At 36.9% G+C, this 20342-nt stretch overlaps 1 protein-coding gene across 1 annotated transcript in view; it reads left to right on the top strand.

Annotated features, from left to right (window-relative positions):
• Positions 1-20342, top strand: part of VPS37A (VPS37A subunit of ESCRT-I) — a 43544-nt gene that overhangs the window by 20175 nt on the left and 3027 nt on the right. Inside the window, exons 3-10 of the mRNA XM_029935102.1 lie at positions 79-193; positions 798-898; positions 9825-10050; positions 11913-11983; positions 14867-14994; positions 15075-15133; positions 15211-15279; positions 19423-19566. Of these exons, the coding sequence (XP_029790962.1) occupies positions 79-193; positions 798-898; positions 9825-10050; positions 11913-11983; positions 14867-14994; positions 15075-15133; positions 15211-15279; positions 19423-19566 (913 nt within the window). The remainder of the gene's footprint in view (positions 1-78; positions 194-797; positions 899-9824; positions 10051-11912; positions 11984-14866; positions 14995-15074; positions 15134-15210; positions 15280-19422; positions 19567-20342) is intronic.

Below are 20342 nucleotides of genomic sequence, written 5' to 3'. Positions count from 1 at the left end.
ACTAACTTTGTTTTAGAATTAATGACTATATAATATAATGCGTGTCTTTTTGTTTTTCATCTGTTCTACATTTAACAGATTGCTCCCTCCACAATTTCCTCAGGAAAAACCAGTGATCAGTGTTTATCCACCAATACGACATCACTTAATGGATAAACAAGGGGTCTATGTTACCTCTCCACTAGTAAACAATGTATGTATATAGTATAATTTATTTCAGAGTAGTATAACAGGTGTATTATTTTTCTACTGTATATTTAGAAATCTAGAATGCTTTTAAAATCATTTAGAATCAATAATATTCCCCCCCAAAAAGTCACTGTATCTAATAGATAATATTGATCTGAAGGTTATTTGTTTTTCTGTGATGAGGACCTGTTGATCTTAGAACTTTGGTTCATAGTAGATCTTCCATAGTTGTCAGGAGGGGATAAATTCAAATATGCCTCAAAGTTCTTAGGATACATAAATAAGTGATTGATGTGAGGGACTATAACTTAAATGTACTGTCAGTATTGATCTTTGAACCTTAAAATTACTTTTAAAAGTGTGGAAATATTTTAGCTCCATTATTGGTTAAAATAGATTTTTAACCTGATTTATGGTATTGACTCTATAGGAAAATATTGTTAAGTTGTAGATTGCTAATAGGGTCATTTGACACAATATCCTTTGATTTTCATTTAATTCTTGACTTGCAGAAGTGGATTTAAGATTAAATTTTAGGACGGCATTATCCTAATAAGACTTAATTCTGAAAGTGGTTTTAATCTTCCTGTATTAACTGTTACTTTCAGTTCACAATGCACTCAGATCTTGGAAAAATTATTCAGAGTCTTTTGGATGAGTTTTGGAAGAATCCTCCAGTTTTAGCTCCTTCTTCAACAGCATTTCCATAGTAAGTATATTTGTAACAAAAACCTCATGTGTATATATTTATTTTTACTTATTTTTATCAAAGTAAGCATAATATAGTTTAAAATTTCAAATGATATTAAAAGGCAGTTTTCTTTTCCACATTCCCACCTTTACACAGATAAATTTATATTTTTCAGAGGCAACTGTGTTTTCTTCTCTTAGCTCCTTCTCCAATATTTACCTTCATCTTCCTGAATAATGTAAATATAATGCCAACATACATCGCTAGATTCTCTCATTTTAGGTATATCAGCCTTCTGTTATTGTTGATGAGAGTTTTAGTTATCTTTGTCTTTGACAAACGTTCCTAACAATTTTTCAGTGATGTCATGATTTTTACTTAAATTTCATGTTTGATATTTTCATTAATTTGATTCTGTAAATAATGCCTGTTGCTAAGTCATGTACTTAGTCATGATTACATTTCTTTTATGATATAACTTTTGCTTTTTTCTGGAGATAATAGTTACTTCAATGTTTCCATTGGTTATTTTATCTTTTTTATTTTCCACATCTTTCAGCAGCTTTGAAAAATACCTTTCAAATCATTTTTACACATCATCAAACCTTGACATCTATTTTCCCTGTGAATCTGCAGTTTGGTTAGAGACTAATAGAGATAGCTTGTCTTTGTGTCATCTTTTGCATTAACTGTTTTGGTTTGAAATCCAGAGATTGTGATCCTCTGAAGGCTGACTTAATCTTATATCTGGCAGTTAGAGTCAGTCACAAAGTCCCACCTAGGTTCAAAGGAGAGAGGAATAGACTCCATCTCTTGGTAGAGTGGCAAAGGTCAAGAAATCCATCTGTAGACATTTTGAAAAATACAAATAGCCACAGTTCTTCTGGCAACAAGAATTACTTCTCTCCTGTATGCAAAAATGTACCCAGTCCCTTACAGCCAGTGGGACATAAAGCCTAAAATTGTAAAAATCTGTGGCTCTGTCCTGGGAGAACTGGGAGAACCTTAGGAAGCTGAGTTCCTGCCTTTAAAGAGGCAGCACTCCAAACAGCCTGAACAGAAACAGCATAGAATCAGCAATTTGAAAAATGCCTGGGGTACACAGAAGGGAGAGTGATTTACTCATCACAGTGTTTATCCAGAGAGACAGGGATCTCAGAGACGCATCCCCCTACCCCTCAACCCCTCTGCTTAAACATACCTGTGGGAACCAGTGTGGCACCAACCCTTGCTATGTAACTTGCTTATGCATGCCGAAGCCGGCCGCTTGTTTCATTGGATCCACCCTCCTCAGTCACGCTTGCTTCAGTCCCCAGCACTGTGAGGTCCCTCCCCCAGAAGAGCTGCACAGTCCTTGCCAGCACCCCAATACGTGCCGTTTGCAAGGCATCAGTCCTTGCTGCAAGGGACGGCTGGCAGGTTCTGCAAAAGCCTGAGGGGAAACATGTTAAAAATGTATGTCCTGCCCAAGCACTCTATGCAGATACACTTAGCCATCTCAGTTGCCACAGCAGAGGCTCCAGGTCTTACTCAGCAGGCAGACCAATGCACCCCACCCCCATAAGACCAAACACTACCCACAGCAGGCCAAGAAAGCCACTGCAGAGAACTGGGCTGAAGGGAAAAACAGAAAGAATACAATAGGTCACACGCAACACACAGAGGCACTCCCTCCCCCGAAGTGCCCAGTCCTGAGGAATTGAGGGCACTGCTCTGCAGGGCATTGCAGGACCTCAAAATGTAGCTGACCTTCCTCGCACATAGAGAGTCAGACAAAATGAAGAGACAGAGAAATGTGTCCCAAATGAAAGAATAAGACCAAACCATAGCAGGAGACCTAAGTGAAACAGATATGAGTTATATGCATTATAGAGAATGTGAAGTATTGATCATAAAGATACTTACTGGCCTTGAGAAGAGTAGAGGGCACCAGACCCTTAACAGAGATAAAAAAAAAAAGAACTACTGAGAGATGAAGAGCACAATAAATGAAATTAAAAATGTACTTAATGGAATAAATAACAGGGTGGATGAAGCAGAGGAACGAATTAATGGTCTGGAAGAGAGTAATGGAAAGTAACCAATCTGAACAAATGAGGAAAAAAAAAAACTGATGCAATGAGAACTTCTTTTAAGGAACTCAATGACTCTGTCAAGTTAAGAACATTCACATTGTAGAGATTCCAGAAGAAAAGGGATGGTGGGAGACAGAAAATTTATTTGAAGAAATAATAGCTGAAAACTTCCGTAATCTGGGGAAGGAAACAGACATCCAGATCCAGGAAGCACAGAGATCCCCTCTAAAAATCAACTCAGGAGGTCCATACCAAGACATAGTAATTAATACTGCAGAAGGTAGTAATAAAGAGAGAAGGTTAAAATCAGCAAAAGAAAAGAAAACCATTGCATACTAGGGAAAACCCATAAGACTATCAGTGGATTTTTCAGCAGAAACTTTGCAGGCCAGAAAGGAGTGGCATGATATATTCAAAGTGCTAAAAGGGAAAAGTCTGCAGCCTTGAATACTCTATCCAGCAAGCCTGTCATTCAGAATAGTAGGGGAGGAAGTTTCTCAGACAAACAAGAACCAAGGGAATTCATGACTCTTAAACCAGCCCTACAAACAATAGTAAAAGGGGCTCTTTGAGTGGAAAAGAAAGACCATAAATGATAGTATGAAAAATAAGTATATTTGTAAAAATCAGTTAAAGGGATCACAAAAGGATGTAAAATATAATACCATATATCTAAAACATGTTGTTGAGAGCAACCATTAACCTAATATAGACTGCTATATCCACAATATGTCATACAAATCCATGGTTTGTATAATCACAAATTAAGAACCAGTAATAGATGGGGTGCCTGGGTGGCTCAGTCCATTAAGCTTTGACTCTTGATTTCAGCTCAGGTCATGATCTCTTGGTTGGTGAGACTGAGGCCTGCATTGGACCTCAAGGTGGCAGCACGGAGCCTGCTTGGGATTCTTTCTCTCTCTGCCCCTTGCTCCCTTCCTCCCTCCTTTCCTCCCTTTCTCAAAATAAATAAACATTAAAAACAAATAAAGGAATCCAAGTATATTCCTAAAAAACCCCAGCAAACCAGGAAACAGCATAAGAAAGGGTCAGAGAAAAACTATAGACACAACAACAAAACAACAAAATAGCAATAAATACATATATATTGATACTTACTTTGAATGTAAATAGACTAAACACTCCATTCAAGAAACATAGGGTGACGGAATGGATAAAAAAATAAGACCATGCCTACAAAAGTCTCATTTAAGCCCTAAAGACACCAACAGACTGAAAGGATATGGAGAAACATTTATCTTGCAAATAGATGTCAAAAGAAAGCTGGAGTAGCAATACTTATATTGGACAAAATAGGCATTAAAACAAAGACTAACAAGAGATAAAGAAGGGTCCTATATCATAATAAAGGGGACTTTCCAACAAGAGGATATAAAAATTGTAAACAGTTATGGACCTAACATGGAAGCACCCAAATACATAAAACAGTTAACTACAAACATAAAGGAACTAAATGGTACTAGTACAGTAATAGTAGGGGACTTAACACCCCACTTAAATCAGTGGACATATCATCTGTGGAAAATCACAGTGTGGCTTTAAATGACACACTGGGCTAGATGAATTTAGCAGACATAGTAGATACATTCCATCCTAAAACAGGAGAATTCATATTCTTTTCAAGTGCACATGAAACATTCTCTAGACTAGATCACGTATTAGGTCACAAAACAAGTCTCAGCAAATTCAAAAAGATTGAACTGATATCATGCATCTTTTCAGACCACAGTGCTGTGAAACTAGAAATCAGCCGCAAAAAAAAAAATCTGGAAAGAGGACAAATACATGGAGGTTGAAGAACATGCTACTAAACAATGAATGGGTCAAACAGCAAATCAAAGAAGAAATTAAAAGTTACAGGAAACAAATGAAAATCAAAACACAATAATCCAAAGTCTTCAGGATGCAGCAAAAGTGGTTCTTAGAGGAAATATTATAGCAGTACAGACTGCCGCATGAAGCAAGAAAAATCTCAAACAACATTGTATTTAATGAAGCTAAAAAAAAAAAAAGGACTATGAAAGTCCAAAACCAGGAGAAGGAAGTAAATAATAAAGATTAGAACAGAAGTGAATAATACAGAAACTAAAAAAACAAAATAAAAGAACAATAGGAAAGATCAAGAAACCAGGACCAAGAGCTGGGTCTTTGGAAAAAAAATCAATAAAATTGATAAACCTCTAGCCAGACTCATCAAGAAAAAGGATAAACACAATAACAATGAGAGAAGAGGAATAACAACAGAAATACGAACAATTCTAAGAGAATATTATTAAAAATTATTTGCCAGCAAGTTGGACAACCTAGAAGAAATGGATAAATTCCTAGAAACAAAACCTACCAAAACTGAAACCAAAAAGAAACAGAAAATTTGAACAGATCAGTTACTAGTAAGGAAATTGAATCACTAATCAAAAAACTCTCAACAAACAAAAGTCTAGAACCAGATGACTTCACAGGCAAATTCTGCAAAACATTTGAAGAAGTGCTAATACCTATTCTCCTCAAACTATTCCACAAAATACATGAGGAAGGAAAACTTCTAAATTTATTCTGAGGCCAGCATTATGAAAACCAGAAAAATGACACCACAAAAAAAGTGAACTACAGTTCAGTATCTCTAAAGAACATAGATGCAAAAATCCTTAATAAAATACTGCTAGCTAACCAAATCCAGCAATACATTTTAAAAAATCATTCACCATAATCAAGTGGTATTTATTCCTGGGATGTAAGGGTAGTTCGGTATTTAAAATTCCATCAGTGTGGTACCTCCTATCACTAAGAGAAAGGATGAAAATTATATGATCATTTCAGTAGATGCAAAAAAGAATTGACAAAACAACATCCATTTATGATAAAATTCTACACAAAGTAGATTTAGAGAGCACATACCACAAAATAATAAAGACCATATATGAAAAGACCACAGCTAATAGTACACTCAATGGTAAAAAACAGAACTTTTCCCTTACCATCAGGAACAAAACAAGGATGTCCACTGTTACTAGTTTTATTCAATAAACATAGTATTAGAAACCCTAGCAATGGCAATCAGGAAAGAAAAATAAAATGCATCTAAATTGACAAGTATGTTGTGAATTTACTAAAATATGCCATGTTGATGGTCGGTTCTTGTTGAATCTAATGGGAATTCTCTGTGCTTCTTGGAATTTGAGGTCTGTGCCCTGTATTAGGTTAGGAAGGTTTTCTGCTATAGTTTGTTCACATACACCTTCTGCCCCTTTTTCTCTCCATCTTCTGGGACTCCTATGATACAAATGTTATTCTTTTTTTTAATAAGTTATTGAGTTCTCTAAGTCCTATGTTAAGATCTTTTGCCCATTTTACCTCTTTTTTTGCTTCATTATTTTCTTTGATTTTATCTTCTATATCAGTGATTCACTACTCTGCTCATACATCCTTGCTGTCACTGTATCCATTCAAGATTTCATCTTGGTTATAGCATTTTTAATTTTGACCTCACTAGATTTTAGTTCTTTTATCTCTGCAGAAAGGGACTCTCTGATGTCTTTTATGCTTCTGTCAACCCCAGCTAGTATTACAATCGTGGTTTAAAATTCTGGTTCAGACATCTTACTTATATCTGTGTTGATTACATCCCTGGCTGTCATTTCTTCCTGTTCTTTCTTTTGGGGTGAATTCCTCTATCTTGTCATTTTAGGGGAAGAAAAATAATAAAATAAAAAGTAAAAAGTAAAAAATTGTAAACAAAGCAAAACAAAAAATGAAATCAAGAAAGCTAGATCCAAGGTGCATTTCAGTCTGTTTTTTGAAAGAAGCTTGATAGAAAAGACAAAAAGGGAAAAAAGTTAAAAATTTTTAAATAAAATAGAATAAAATAAAGTATGATAAAAACTTTTAAGAAAAAAATATTTCTGGGGCCCCTGGGTGGCTCAGTCAGTTAAGCGTCCTACTTCAGTTTAGGTCATGATCTTACGGTTGGTTCATGGGTTCAAGCCCCGCATCAGGCTCTGTACTGACAGCCCAGAGCCTGGAGCGTGCCTCACATTCTGTCTCCCTCTCCCTCTGCCCCTCACCCACTCACTCTGTTTCTCTCTCTCTCTCTCTCTCTCTCTCTCTCTCTCTCTCAAAATAAAGACAAAATTTTTTTTAAAAGGAAAAAATACTATTTCTCTTTACCCATGAAAGAGAAAAAAGAAAACAGAAGCAAAAACAGAAACAAAGAAAAGGAACAGTTGATAGACAAGGGATTTGTGCTGGTCTTCTGGCGGGGGCGGGGGACGGGTGCGCGCCCGAGGGTGTAGATGGGCGGGACTTGGTGTAATGGCTCTGGTGTCCACTTGGCGGCGCTGTTTAGCTCATCTGTGCGTATACCTGCGCGATAAAGGCGGAAATGGCTTCACCCAGCTCTTTAGTCGCTGGCGTGGTCATTTTGTGCCCTCACAGACACACACAATCAAGCACCCCCTCCTTTGTTTCAGGCTTCTGTCCACTCTCCACCTTTACCTTGTCTGTGTCCACGCTGTCTCCCTCTAGAGTTTTATCTCAGATGGGACTATGTTTCAAAACCCACACTTCAGAGACCCTCCCTACTTGGACCTGTGCTGATTTTGGGGAGGGAAAGGCTCATCAAGCAGGTACCAACCAGCTTGTCCCAGAAAACATATGCCCAGTCACACAGCAAGAGAGCCTCAGAGTTTACGGTAAATCACAACACACTGCCAGTGCCGGGTTTTGCTGCACTCTGGCTTCTCTGTTCCAGTATCAGTAAATGTGGCAGCACTCTGGGGTCTGCTGGGACTGTTGCCCTCAGGGAAACCTTATGGCGTCTACCCAGCGCATTCCCAGTAAGGGAACTGCTTCTCCCTGTGTGGCGCACAGAACCCTCAGACCCCGCTCCCTGCTCCTGGGGATTGTTCTACTTCCTTACCAGAGCGCCGTCAAGCCCTGAGCTCTGAACTTTCAGACTCTGCTTCACTGTTTGTAGAATCCTGGCCCTATCGACCCCGTCTTTCTCCCCATCAGTGACGCTAGGGAACAGATTTCTTGTACAGTCTTCCTTGATCCCAATGCACTGCACTCTTCGTCTTTCTCTTTCTCTGTCCTCTCTCCGCCCTATGGTTCCCTACCCTCTGTGGCTCTGCGGTTTTTCTCTCCCCGAATTCACATCTCTGCACCAAGTACCTGCTAAGTTCTCTGGCTCAAATTACACAGATTGTTGCATTAATCCTCAGATTACTTTCCTAGGTGTTCAAAATTGAGCTGATCTGTGTTTCAGGGAGGAGAAAAGCTCAAAGTCTCCATACTTCTCCTCCATCTTAACTCTCTATCTAAATTCAGCCTGATTCTTCAAAGGCCCTAAGATTTTTTCAATGATCAACTTCAACTTAAAATTACCCACTGCATTAGTCCCCAGAGAGTCAGCCTGGACCTTTGCAGCCAGGCATCAACTTCTTTTCTCTACCTCTGAAAGTTAGAGATGGCATTTTCTTCCAACAGAAAGCTATTTTGTCTACACTGAAAATCCGTTCTCTAGTGTAGCCATCTGTATTAATTATCTTAGCTGGATCTTCTGGGTAACCTGCTGCACCTTCTGCATCAGCACTTCGTGCTTCACCCTGCATTTCTCTGTTACGGAGAAGGCTGCTTTCCTTAAACCTCATGATCCCAAATCTGCCGAGTGTCCACTTTTCTAATGGAGCTTCCTCACCTCTCAGGCTTCACAGAACTGAAGAGCATTAGGGCCTTGCTCTGGGTTAGGCTTTGGCTCAGGGAATGTTCTGGCTGCTTTGGTCTTTTGTATACCATTAACATTTTCTCCATGTCTACGTTAGTTCTGTTTCATTTTCTTTTCATTCATGTGTTCCCTGGAGTTGCACTTCTAATTTCTGTCAAGAACCTTTCCTTTCCATTCACAAGTTGGCTGTTTGGCCCAAGAGGCCTAGCTTTTTGCCTGTCTGGGCTTTTGATAGACCTTCCTCACTAAGCTCAATCATTTCTAGGTTTTGATTTTAAGTAAGATACCTATGACTCTCATTTGAACCCTTAAAAGGCTATTGTAAGAGGCCATTGTCCTAATTTCAATATTAGATCTCAGGGAAGAGGGACACAGATGGGGACCAGCCTGTTAGGGGAGCAGTCAGAACACACACATTTGTCAGCTAAGTCGTTGTCTTATACGATACGGGTGTACATCGTGGCAACCCAGAACAGTTACCATAGTAACATCAGAGATTACTGATCACAGGTCACCATAACAAAAATAATAATAATGGAAAAGTTTGAAATATTGCAAGGATCACCAAAGTGTGATACCAAAATACAAAATGAGCAGCTACTGTTAGAAAAATGGTGCTGTTAGACTTGCTTGATGTATGGTTGTCACAAACCCTTGATTTTTTAAAAAAGATACAGTATCTGTGAAGCATAATAAAATGAGTTAATTTTATTTTAGCATTTTTAGCAGTTATTCTATGCAGTTAACTATTTTCCTTTAAAATCTTGGCGAAAATCAGTCATGACCGTCATATTTTTCTAGATAAAGTGAGAGCTGCTATTCAAGCAACCTGTCTTGAATTCATTTTCTGGATAAATGTCCTCTGTTCTTCTTACGAGGGTAGTGATGAATGCTAACGGAATGCTCAAGACTCAGAAAGAGCCTGTCTTTACTTCTCTGACTGGTTGAATTGTTACTTCCTAAAACATTTTTCTTTTTTATGGAAACCACCCTTCTATTGGGGTGGTGTCAGAGTAACAAGACTCTATCTCTGCTGCATGGCCATTGTTCTTTAGAACCACTTGGGGAGAATTTTAAAGGCTTACCCCAAAGTCTAATCTAATGTTTTTTCTGTCTTTCTTTTTAGCCTGTACAGTAATCCAAGTGGGATGCCTCCTTATGCATCTCAGGGTTTTCCATTTCTTCCTCCATATCCGCCGCAAGAAGCTAACAGGACCATCACTTCTTTGTCTGCTGCGGACACTATGTCTTCTTCAACCGCAAGTTACGCAACAGCCAAACCCGCTGCTCCTTCTTGCGGCGTCCTTTCACATCTGCCGTTACCTGTTCCCACCACAGACACTTCGGCACCGGTGGGTATCTTCAGTTTCCTACGTTTTGTTGAAATCATCCAATCAACACATACTTACATATGCCTTCTTGTAGCAGCTTTTGAGTAAGGCACAAAAGAGAAAAAGATTAAGTCACATTTTCAACGCAAATAACAAACTCAGAAGTTACCAGCAAATTATCAAATAATTGCAAATATGAAACTTCTAGTAGAGTAGAAGAGATAGTCTGGAATTATGGTGAAGACACAGTACTCGTAGCACCTGAGGTGGAACTAGAAGCAATGCCTATATGAAAAATGTGTTTCTGCTTTTTCACCACTTTGTCCTTAGTGCCTCAGACCACACTGATGCATTTAGTAGGTGCTCAATTAAAATGAGACAGATAAATGGACTTATTTGTTAATGTTTGAAGCTAGATTTTGATAGGGCAGTTAATTTGGCAGTATGAAAGGGGTTATAAAAAGTTTTCTGTGAAGAGGCAATAGTATTGACAAAGTCATGGAGGCATAAACCAAATTGCATTTTTGTGAAACTGCCTTTAAGAGATTTCTCTGGCTGACACAGAGGAAATGGACATAAAGGCACGAGAAGTGATCATGGAAGACATAGAAGTCTCAGACTGCGGAGAATCTGTCTGCTTGCTCAGGGGCTTCAGGTGTCTCACTGGGTTAAAAACTTGTATCCTCTGAAATTAAGTGGTTAACTGACACCATATGGGATGTTACTGAGAAACTATGTGAATAAAACATATAAAATAATTTAAAAACCTTCCTTTTAACCTTCAGAGAGTATCACCCATAGTAATACTCAAATAGTAAAACCTTATTATATCCAACTGTATTAGTTACAGTGTTTGTAAATAATTAAGAATATGGACCCAAGTGGACTTTGTTTTTCTAATACCTTTCATCATTATATTAATGAATATTATGAACAAATATGATTAAGATGAAAATTATTATAATTAGCATAAACAAAATTGCAAGAGAATTTCTAAGGGTCCTCAATTTTAAAAAGTTATTTTGGGGGGAGAGGGGAAAATGGGTGATGGGCATGGAGGAGGGCATTTGTTGGGATGAGCACTGGGTGTTATATGGAAACCAACTTGATAATAAACTGTATTTAAAAAAATAAAGTTATTTTTATATAAATAGTGGATTATCTGTTATCTCCCCTACTGTCTTGTGGAACTTAGTTATGCAACTATTTAGGCTTTTGCCAATTAATAAATTTACTAAAATTTACTAAATTTACCATTTGCCAAATCCCTAAGTTACTAAAATATAATTTTGTTCATATTCAGTATCTTTCACATGAGACAAATGTATTTTTATGGATCAGAGAAATCCACAGATAATTCTCTATACTTGTCATGTATACAGTTAAGAGTTTTATTTAAACAGTCATATATTTGTCCAGGAAAGAGCTAACACAGGTACTCACATGATCCCCACCAAAAAAAAAAAAAAAAAAAAAAAAATTAACCCTATGTATGTCAAGTACACTGGAAAAAAAAATAAAGAAGGGGAAGGCACCTGGGTGACTCAGTCGGTTAAAAGTCCAACTTTGGCTCAGATCACAGTCTCCCAGTTCATGAATTCGAGCCCTGTATTGGGTCCTCTGCTGACAGCACCAGAGCCTGCTTGGGGATTCTCTCTTGCCCTCTCTCTGCCCCTCACTTCCCCCTGCCCACATTCTTTCTCTCTCTCAAAATAAATAAACTTAAAAAAAAAAAAACAAACCAGAGGTGGGGGGGGGAAATAACAATGGAAAGTGCAAAGATGAAGGTGATAATTATAAGATGTGGTACATTAAAAATTATAAGTAAATAGGAGCAATCAAAAAGAAGGCTAAAATTTAATACCATTTCAAACTCTCTTTAGATAAGCCAAAATGGTTTTGGTTACAAGATGCCAGACGTCCCTGATTCCTTTCCAGAACTCTCAGAACTAAGGTAAAAATCTTGGAGAGTAACATTTGTATTCCTTGTCTACTTGACAATGATAATTACAAACGTTATCATCATTTTCATATCCATATTAAAGAAAAAGGTTTTTTAATCTTCACTATTTCTGTATTGTGGTTGTCTTAGTGGGAAAGTTTTATAGATGAGTTTTATGTCTTATAGTTTGTTTTTATTGACTAGTTTGTACCCACGGATTTTTCTAGATGCTGGGAATGATGTAATAGTTACCAGGATAACAATGTCATTTCTCTTTTGTGACTTACATTATTGTGAAAATTATCTCAGTACGTTATCTCCAGTGATTGCAAATATTTCTTGGCCTACTTGAGACCTTCTCATTGTTCCTTTTGTAGGTAGACCTTTGTACATAGAGAAACACATTAATGTTCTCACGAAGTAATAGCACAATTTTTACAGAGCCAAATTGTATTCATATTGCTGGGGAATAAATTTGTAGTTTAAGGTCCTATTTTTCATGGAACACTGCTTCTCTAAGACACTTCATGAAAAACTATTTTGTGGCCACTCAACTTTGGGAAGCATTGCATTCCTTGTACCGTATTGAAGATTTATACTACACATAAGCTGTTATTACTAATACTATTTAATGTAGTTAAAATTTTTGTTTTTGTAGTTCTTTTTGTCTTTGGGATGTATCCTACAAGGATGTACTGCCAGATACCCACGAGAAATCCTATAGTTAAAAAAAAAAAAGTTTACCTAAATTGACTCAGTGTTTTATAATCATTTTTAGGAAGTAGTGATTTATTATTTTCTGCTAATAATAGTCTGTGAAGTTTTATATTATATCAAATACATGTTACAGTTTTCTAAGCACTGTAATATTTGCAGCAACCCCATAAAGTAGGTACTATTATTTTTCCTATGTTATAAAGGATTCTTTTTTTCCTTCTTTTAAAAAAATTATTATGAAAATGTCACAAATACAAAAAGGTGAACCTCTTTGTTTGCCTTGTGTCATATACCCTTCTTCTCGCCCTTTTTGGGAAGTATGGGTCTGAGTCAGAATTATTTTAAACCAAATACCAAATATAATATTTTTACTTATACTTCTTCACTAAATTTCTCTACCAGGTAAGGACTTTCTGTTTACCATAACCCCAATTACCATATTACTTAACAAAATCAATGATAATTCTTTAATAGTATCTCATTACTCCAGGATCATAATAATTAAATCTCTTCATTGGTAGTTTTATGTAAATCAGGATCAAAATAAGGTTTACCTATTGTATTTGACTGCTGTATATTACGTTTATTTTAGTTGTGAACGGTTTCTCCCCATCTTTATTAGCATATATAGTATATATATGACATATACATATGTAAGTACATATGGTAACATAAATTATACATGTTATGTTGTTATATATTTGTTGAAGAAATTGGTTCTTTGTCTAGTCGAATTTTCTATATCCTGTTTTTGCCTAATTGCCTCCTTTAGTACCATGGAGGATGTCCTTCTGTTTCCCTATTTCTCTTGGTAGCTAGATCTAGAGTTTTCGTTAGACTTAGGTCCAGTTTTATCCAGTCATTAAGCTGTACACCTGAAGTGTACACAATGTTATATGTCAATTAGTGGTGGGAAAAAAAAGATTCAGGTTCAGTTCTTTTGGCAAGAATACTTATATTATAATTACTACATACTTCCTTTTACAATGCATAAGGCAATTGCCCTATTGTTAGTGACATTATGGAAATAGGTTGAAACACCTAAACCATTGGCTATCCGTTATTTTGTTAATGGTTGCATGTGTGATTTCCTACTTCCAGAAAAGGCCAGAATTCTGGAAGATTAACTTTCCTAATCAACTATTTAGTTTTATTGAAATATACTTCATATAGGAACAGAAAGACAAATGCTTATTTGTTTTTTTATCAATTTTTAGAATATTGAGTTGATACACACACAAGCTCCCAAGTGTTTGATACACAGAGGTTTTGTTTGTTTCTGTAATTGTGGCTGTGTTACTAAGAATTCATAAATTTTTTAAAACTATATTTGATGTGTTTCAGTCTATTGCAGTCATTATTCTTTTTTATTTTATTTTTAGTCACACACAAACTCTTAACACTGGCTTCTGTGTCTTTTCTGACAAAACAGAGATGCCATGGGCTCATCATGAAATTTATTTTCTCTGGCCTAAAGTCCTTTCTCTGAAAGGCACTTGTTCTTTTTCAAAACTACAACGCCAGTATTATTATTGTGATTGAATTCAGGATAAGAGTTTGTTTTTTATACTTTTGCAGCTTATTTTTATACTTCTTTGTGTTTTGGCTGAAATATGTACAGCCAAATACTAATTTTTAAAGTCTCTGAATAATACTTCTCTGGATGCTATGCAACAGACAAAAGCCAGCTTTTTATATGGGTCTGTAGTCAAAACTAATAGATCTGTCCAGAAAGGCTTAGCTTCCATTCCTCTCCACCCATCCAGTCCCCTCTTTCACCCTATGGATATTGACTTTGGGTTTTGGTTTAGTCCTCCGTGATTGCTTTTCTGTAAATATTTTATGAATATCTGTGCACACACATATCCATATACTTACCTTTTATTATGACAGCCACACATCTTTTAGGTAAACAGGGGCAGAAGTTAACTTGTGACCCTTCATGAATCCTAGTCTCCTGTCATGACTGGATGCTACACTCAGACTAATTTATGTTCCATTTTGGTTGATGTTTTATTTCCTTTTAAGGTTATAATTTGCCTTCTTACGTGTGTATATAAAAATTGATAGTGCTAAAATTATTTAGAGTCCTATCAACTGAATAAAATGGAAAAATTTGAATATCATCATGGAGAAAAAGATGACTGATATTCATTAGCTTTTCTGTTGTGTTGCTAGTGTGTCACAGCTTACAGATATGAATGAACAAGAGGAGATATTACTAGAACAATTTCTGACTTTGCCTCAACTGAAACAGATTATTACCGACAAGGATGACTTAGTAAAAAGTATTGAAGAGCTAGCAAGTATGTCTTTCCTTACTTCTTAAATTTCCTAAGAAAAATATGATCACTATCCAGAAATAAACCAGAAACTTATCTTACAGGAAAAAATCTTCTTTTGGAGCCCAGCTTGGAAGCCAAAAGGCAAACTGTTTTAGATAAGGTGAGTTAGTTATCATTTTGAAGAAATCCACATCATTTAAAAATATAATAAAATAACATATTTTTAAAATCTTTTAGTATGAGTTGCTTACACAACTGAAATCTACTTTTGAAAAGAAGATGCAAAGGCAGCATGAACTTAGTGAGGTAAGATGTTTAGCTCTTTCCCTTTACCATAAAATATATTTGTTTTTATGTTTATTTATTTAATTTTTTAAATGTTTATTTTATTATTTTTGAGAGAGAGAGAGAGAGAGAGAGACAGAGTGTGAGCTGGGGATAGGGCAGAAGAGAGAGGGAGACACAGAATCCAAAGCAGGCTCCAGGCTCTGAGCTGTCAGCACAGAGCCTGACAGGGGCCTCAAACTAATGAGCTATGAGATCGTGACCCGAACCAAGGTCATAGGCTCGGCCAACTGAGCCACCCAGGTGCCCCTATTTATTTATTTTGGAGAGAGAGTACAAGACTGGGGGGAGAGGCAGAGGGAGAGGGAGAGAGAGAATAACTTACGCAGACTCCATGCTCAGCACAGCCCAACATGAGGCTTGATCCCATGACCCTGGGATCATGACCTGAGCCAAAATCAAGATTCAGACACTAAACTAACTGAGCCACCCAGGTGCCCCATAAGAATGTTTAATCTCAATATGCATGAGCTACATTCTTACTTTTGTCATCAGAAAGCATTTATTAGGCAACTTTCTTCATAAGGTTGATACCTTTAAGTGAGATGAATTGTTCTCAGTTATGGGGTGTTATATATGATTTGTGCTCATGCAAGAGCATATTTGGTACCAAAGCAGAAAAATTTTTAAAAACCCATAAATAACTTTCCTGGGAATCTTATTATAATGCAGGTTTACCTTCTATAATAAAATCTAGCAAAAAAAACCTTGAACTTCAGTGTCACTTTTAAGCTTATGCACAGATACTTTAAATGAAAACTTAGAAAATTGAAAAACATATGAAATTATAAAGTTTAATTCACCACAAATAGATTTTATGCTAGAAATCCAATTAAATAAAGTATCAAAGGCACTTTATAAAATTACTTACAGCACTTATAAAATTCAACTTACACTGCTCTAAGCCCTTTTCATATATTGCCCGTTATTCCCTCAAAATCCTAGAAGGTAGGCGTGGTTACTACTTTTTCATAGTACAGGTAAGCATTCTGAGGCATAGGGATAGTAAAGAACGTCCTTGAAGCCACATAAATAGAAAGTATCAGACTCAGGAGTCATAGGTAAGCCATCCTCTTAACCAGAAAATTTGAGAGACTCAAATGAAATACTCTTAGATGCACATTAGAGTTTAGTAGATATTGAATAAGCTTCTCACAGTATTCACATGGTTCTTTATAAACTCTTAGTAAGCTAATAATTAATACCTTAACTTGATAAAGAATATTGGAAATCAACAGCAAATATCAGAATTGCTAAAAGTTTCAAGATACCCTTAATATTAGGAGTAAGAAAGTGGTGCCCCAGTATAACTCCTGTTTAACAGTGCTGGAAAGTTTCAGGCCACTGCAGCAAGACAAGAAAAAGGAGGTACAGTGTAAAAGAAAAAATAAAATAGTTGTGTACCAAAAATAAGCAAAAATCCAATAAGCAAAAATTCTAGCAAATTGAGAAACTTTTCCCTGAGATTGCAGCTGCTACTAATGCTAATACTTAGAACTGAACCCAATGAAGTAGTTACAAAACTTGACTAAATGACAAAAAAGACTACTTGAGTAAATGGAGCAACCTAGATTATTCACGGAGTGAAAGATAGACTATTATAGAGATTTCATTTTTCCCAAAATAACTTAAAATTTTAAGTTAAAAAATTTTTTTTATTTTAGAGAGAGAGTGTGCATGAGCAGGGGAGAGAGGCAGAGGGAGAGAGACAGAGAGTCTTAAGTATGCTCCCTGCTCAGCATGGAGCTCAATGTGGGGTTTGATCCCAAGACTCTGGGATCCTTACCTGAGCCAAAATCAAGAGTCAGACACCGACTGAGCCAGCCAGGCACCCCTGAAAATTTTGTTTACTTATTTTTCAAGTTTTATTTTATTTATTTATTTTGAGAGAGAAAGAGTGTAAGTGAGCGGGGAAGAGGCAGAGATAGGGAGACAGAATCCCAGGCAGGCTCTGTACTCTAAGCACAAAGCCTGGTACTGGGCTCAAACTCACAACCTGTGAGATCATGATCTGAGCTGAAATCCAAGAGTCAGATATTTAGCCTACTGAGCCACTCAGGCACCCCTAATTTACTTTACTTTATTCTAAAGTTCATCTGAAAAACTAAATGGATAAAAGTGGTCAGGAAGAGCTTGAACAGAAAGAATCAATGGGGAAGAACCCTTCCCCTTCCCAAGTGTTAGAATAACACTATAAAACCTCATTACTTAAAAGAGAGTATTTTTGTAGGAAGAGAAAAATAGTTTTATGGAGCAGATGGTGCAATTCAGAAATAGACTTGTGTCTTTGAGTAATGGGTTAGAAAAAATCAGTGGTTTAACAAATTATGTAATTGGCAGTCCCTTTAGAAAGAAGATCCCTGTATCATATCATACACACCTAAAATATTCCAGAATTATGAAAGGCAATTTATGAGGTTATGATGGGAAAATCCTTTCCAAATATACAAGAGGCAGAAGCATAAAGGAAAAAATTAATTCTATTTAGCTGTCTATAAATTTAAAACTTGCATATACTAAAGATTATAATACCAAAAGTAAAAGAAAAAGGGAGTATTTGTAACACATGTAAAACAAATGCCAGTAGCCCATAAAGAGTCCTGACAAATGGGCAAAGGAAAGAACAAGAAACTCTCATAGGAATGTCCAATAAACCTGGTATACTCCTTCTGTGCCATTTGTATAAGAATTGCTTGAGCTGATTTTTGAAACACTTAGAAAACACAACCTGGATTCCTGTGCTTGTGTCTAGATGTGCTCACTCAGCATCTGTGGGGACGATGAGTCAGTCTTAGGTCCTCTAAAGTAGGTCAGTCACTTCATCAGACTGCTGGAGCAATGAGTGCAGAAACATGCCGTATTTTATTCCCCCATATGCCCACTGCCAGGTCCAGTGCTTGGCACATAGCAGATAATAAATAGTCAATGAATAAATAAATGGAAACATTTGAAAAGATACTCAGCCTGTCAGTAATAATAATAAATTTTATATCATCCATGTGAGCCAAACTTGCCAAGGTAGAGGACCAGCGTTGGCAAGGGTGGTAAGAAGATGGTTCATTCCTGTGCATGATGTGTCCCAGGGAGCTGCTGCCTCACACCCACCAGCATGACTGTGATTAAAAATAGCCTTACTTCCTGCATGTAGGTCTTCAGCCCATTTTAATTTTTTATTTTTTCATTAAATTTTACATGTGAGATAAAATAAGGGTCCAACCTCATCTGGCAGGTGACTATTTAGTTGTCCCTGCACTCCTTGTCCAAAACTGTCTTCCATTGAATGGTCTTGGCACACATTTTGAAAATATTTGACCATGTGTCTGAGGGCATATTTTGGGGCTTAACCTTTCATTCACCTACATGTCTCTTAGGTCAGTAAAAGGCTCTTTTGATTGCTGTTGCTTTGTAGTAAGCTTTGAAATAAAAAAGTATGCATCTTTGTTCTTCCTTTTCAAGATTGTTTTGGCTGTTTTGGGTCACTTGAGATTCCAGTGAGCTTTAGCATGGGTTTCACTTTTTCTGCAAATAGTGCCGTGGGGATTTTGATAAGAGTTGCACTGACTCTGTAGAACACTGTCACCTTAACAGTATTAAGTCTTCCAGTCCATGCACGCGAGATGTCTTTCTGCTTATTTATGACTTCTTCAATTTTTTTCAGCAGTGTTTGTGCAGGCCTTTTGCCTGTTTGGTTGAATTTAATCTCATCACTTTTGCCCTGTTCATTAGAAACGTGTCCCTGTGTCCAGCCTACCTCAAGTGGAGGTGACTTCTACAAGGGCAGCAACACCAGGAGCTGGGGATAATTAGGGCTCCTCGTAGAGGGTGCCTACCGCAACGACCTAATTCCTAAGTCCCCAGGAGAAGACCTTGATTGGCCCAATTTCCTTCACTTAATGGTTTGCAGGGAACGGATTGGGTTTTTTCTGTTAGTTATCTACCCCTATATCCAAAAGCTGAGGACTTGGGTAGTAGCAGATTTCCTCAAAAAGATGCGATTCAGGCATATAATGAATTGCTCCCCACTACCCCTGTCTCATTTCCTTTGCCTCTAAGGAGTTTTTTTGGGCCGTGTAAACTAAATTAGTGCTTGATTTTCTTTTTCAGAGCTGTAGTGCAAGTGCCCTGCAGGCAAGATTGAAAGTGGCTGCTCATGAAGCTGAGGAAGAATCTGATAATATTGCTGAAGATTTCTTAGAGGGAAAAACCGAAATAGATGATTTTCTCAGTAGCTTCATGGAAAAGAGAACCGTATGTAATACTCCTTAGTTGAAGACAAGGGACAGTGTAATATCCAACTACTTCATTCATGAGGAGAAGAGCGTCAGCTCAGTACTGAGCTGGAGTTGTGAGTGCCAGGAGAAGAGACGAAAGAGCCTCTGGTGTTTAGGAACGACGGCAACATCTCACTATGAGTTTGCACGAACGCTGGTGTGTCCGCCACAGTCTAGTCAGTAGTTGTAGGAGTATACGCCTCGTGTTCAACAAGTTGTTTAAAAAGGGCATAATGTATACATAGTTATTTAAAAACTTGTAAATGTTATTGACAACGTTCTGGAATCGTTTTTTTTTTTTTTTCCTGTTCTGATTTCCATTATGTTTAAAGAAAAACCAAGAAGGTCTATTTAACAGTATCTTGCCTTTTGATATAGTTCTAAATATTTACCTAATTTCTCTGAAACATCACATTTAAAGTAACCTTTTCGTAATAAACTTTATAAAATGTGTGTGATATGTATGCATATCCCACTAAGGGATATGGCCAGATTCTATTATCCCCATTTTCCAGGAGAGAAAATTGTTTAGGGATATTAAGGACTATGGTTATAGCATTAGCAAAGCATTGATTTCTAGTTTATTCTTTGGTATTATGTAACTATAACCTTGAAGTTTTTATTAATCTTCCTGGTTAACAGCAGTAGGATTTTTATATTTTTTAAAACAGATATTTGAAATTACATAAGCGGAGAATTGATCTAAAGAGTCAGGTTGGTTTTACATTCTGGAAGTTTACAAGCAAATGTTCT

This window comes from Suricata suricatta, chromosome 1, assembly GCF_006229205.1.
Source record: "Suricata suricatta isolate VVHF042 chromosome 1, meerkat_22Aug2017_6uvM2_HiC, whole genome shotgun sequence".
Lineage (NCBI taxonomy): Eukaryota > Metazoa > Chordata > Mammalia > Carnivora > Herpestidae > Suricata > Suricata suricatta.
The sequence above is the reverse complement of the archived record's forward strand: the minus strand, read 5'-3'. Positions and strand labels throughout refer to the sequence as shown.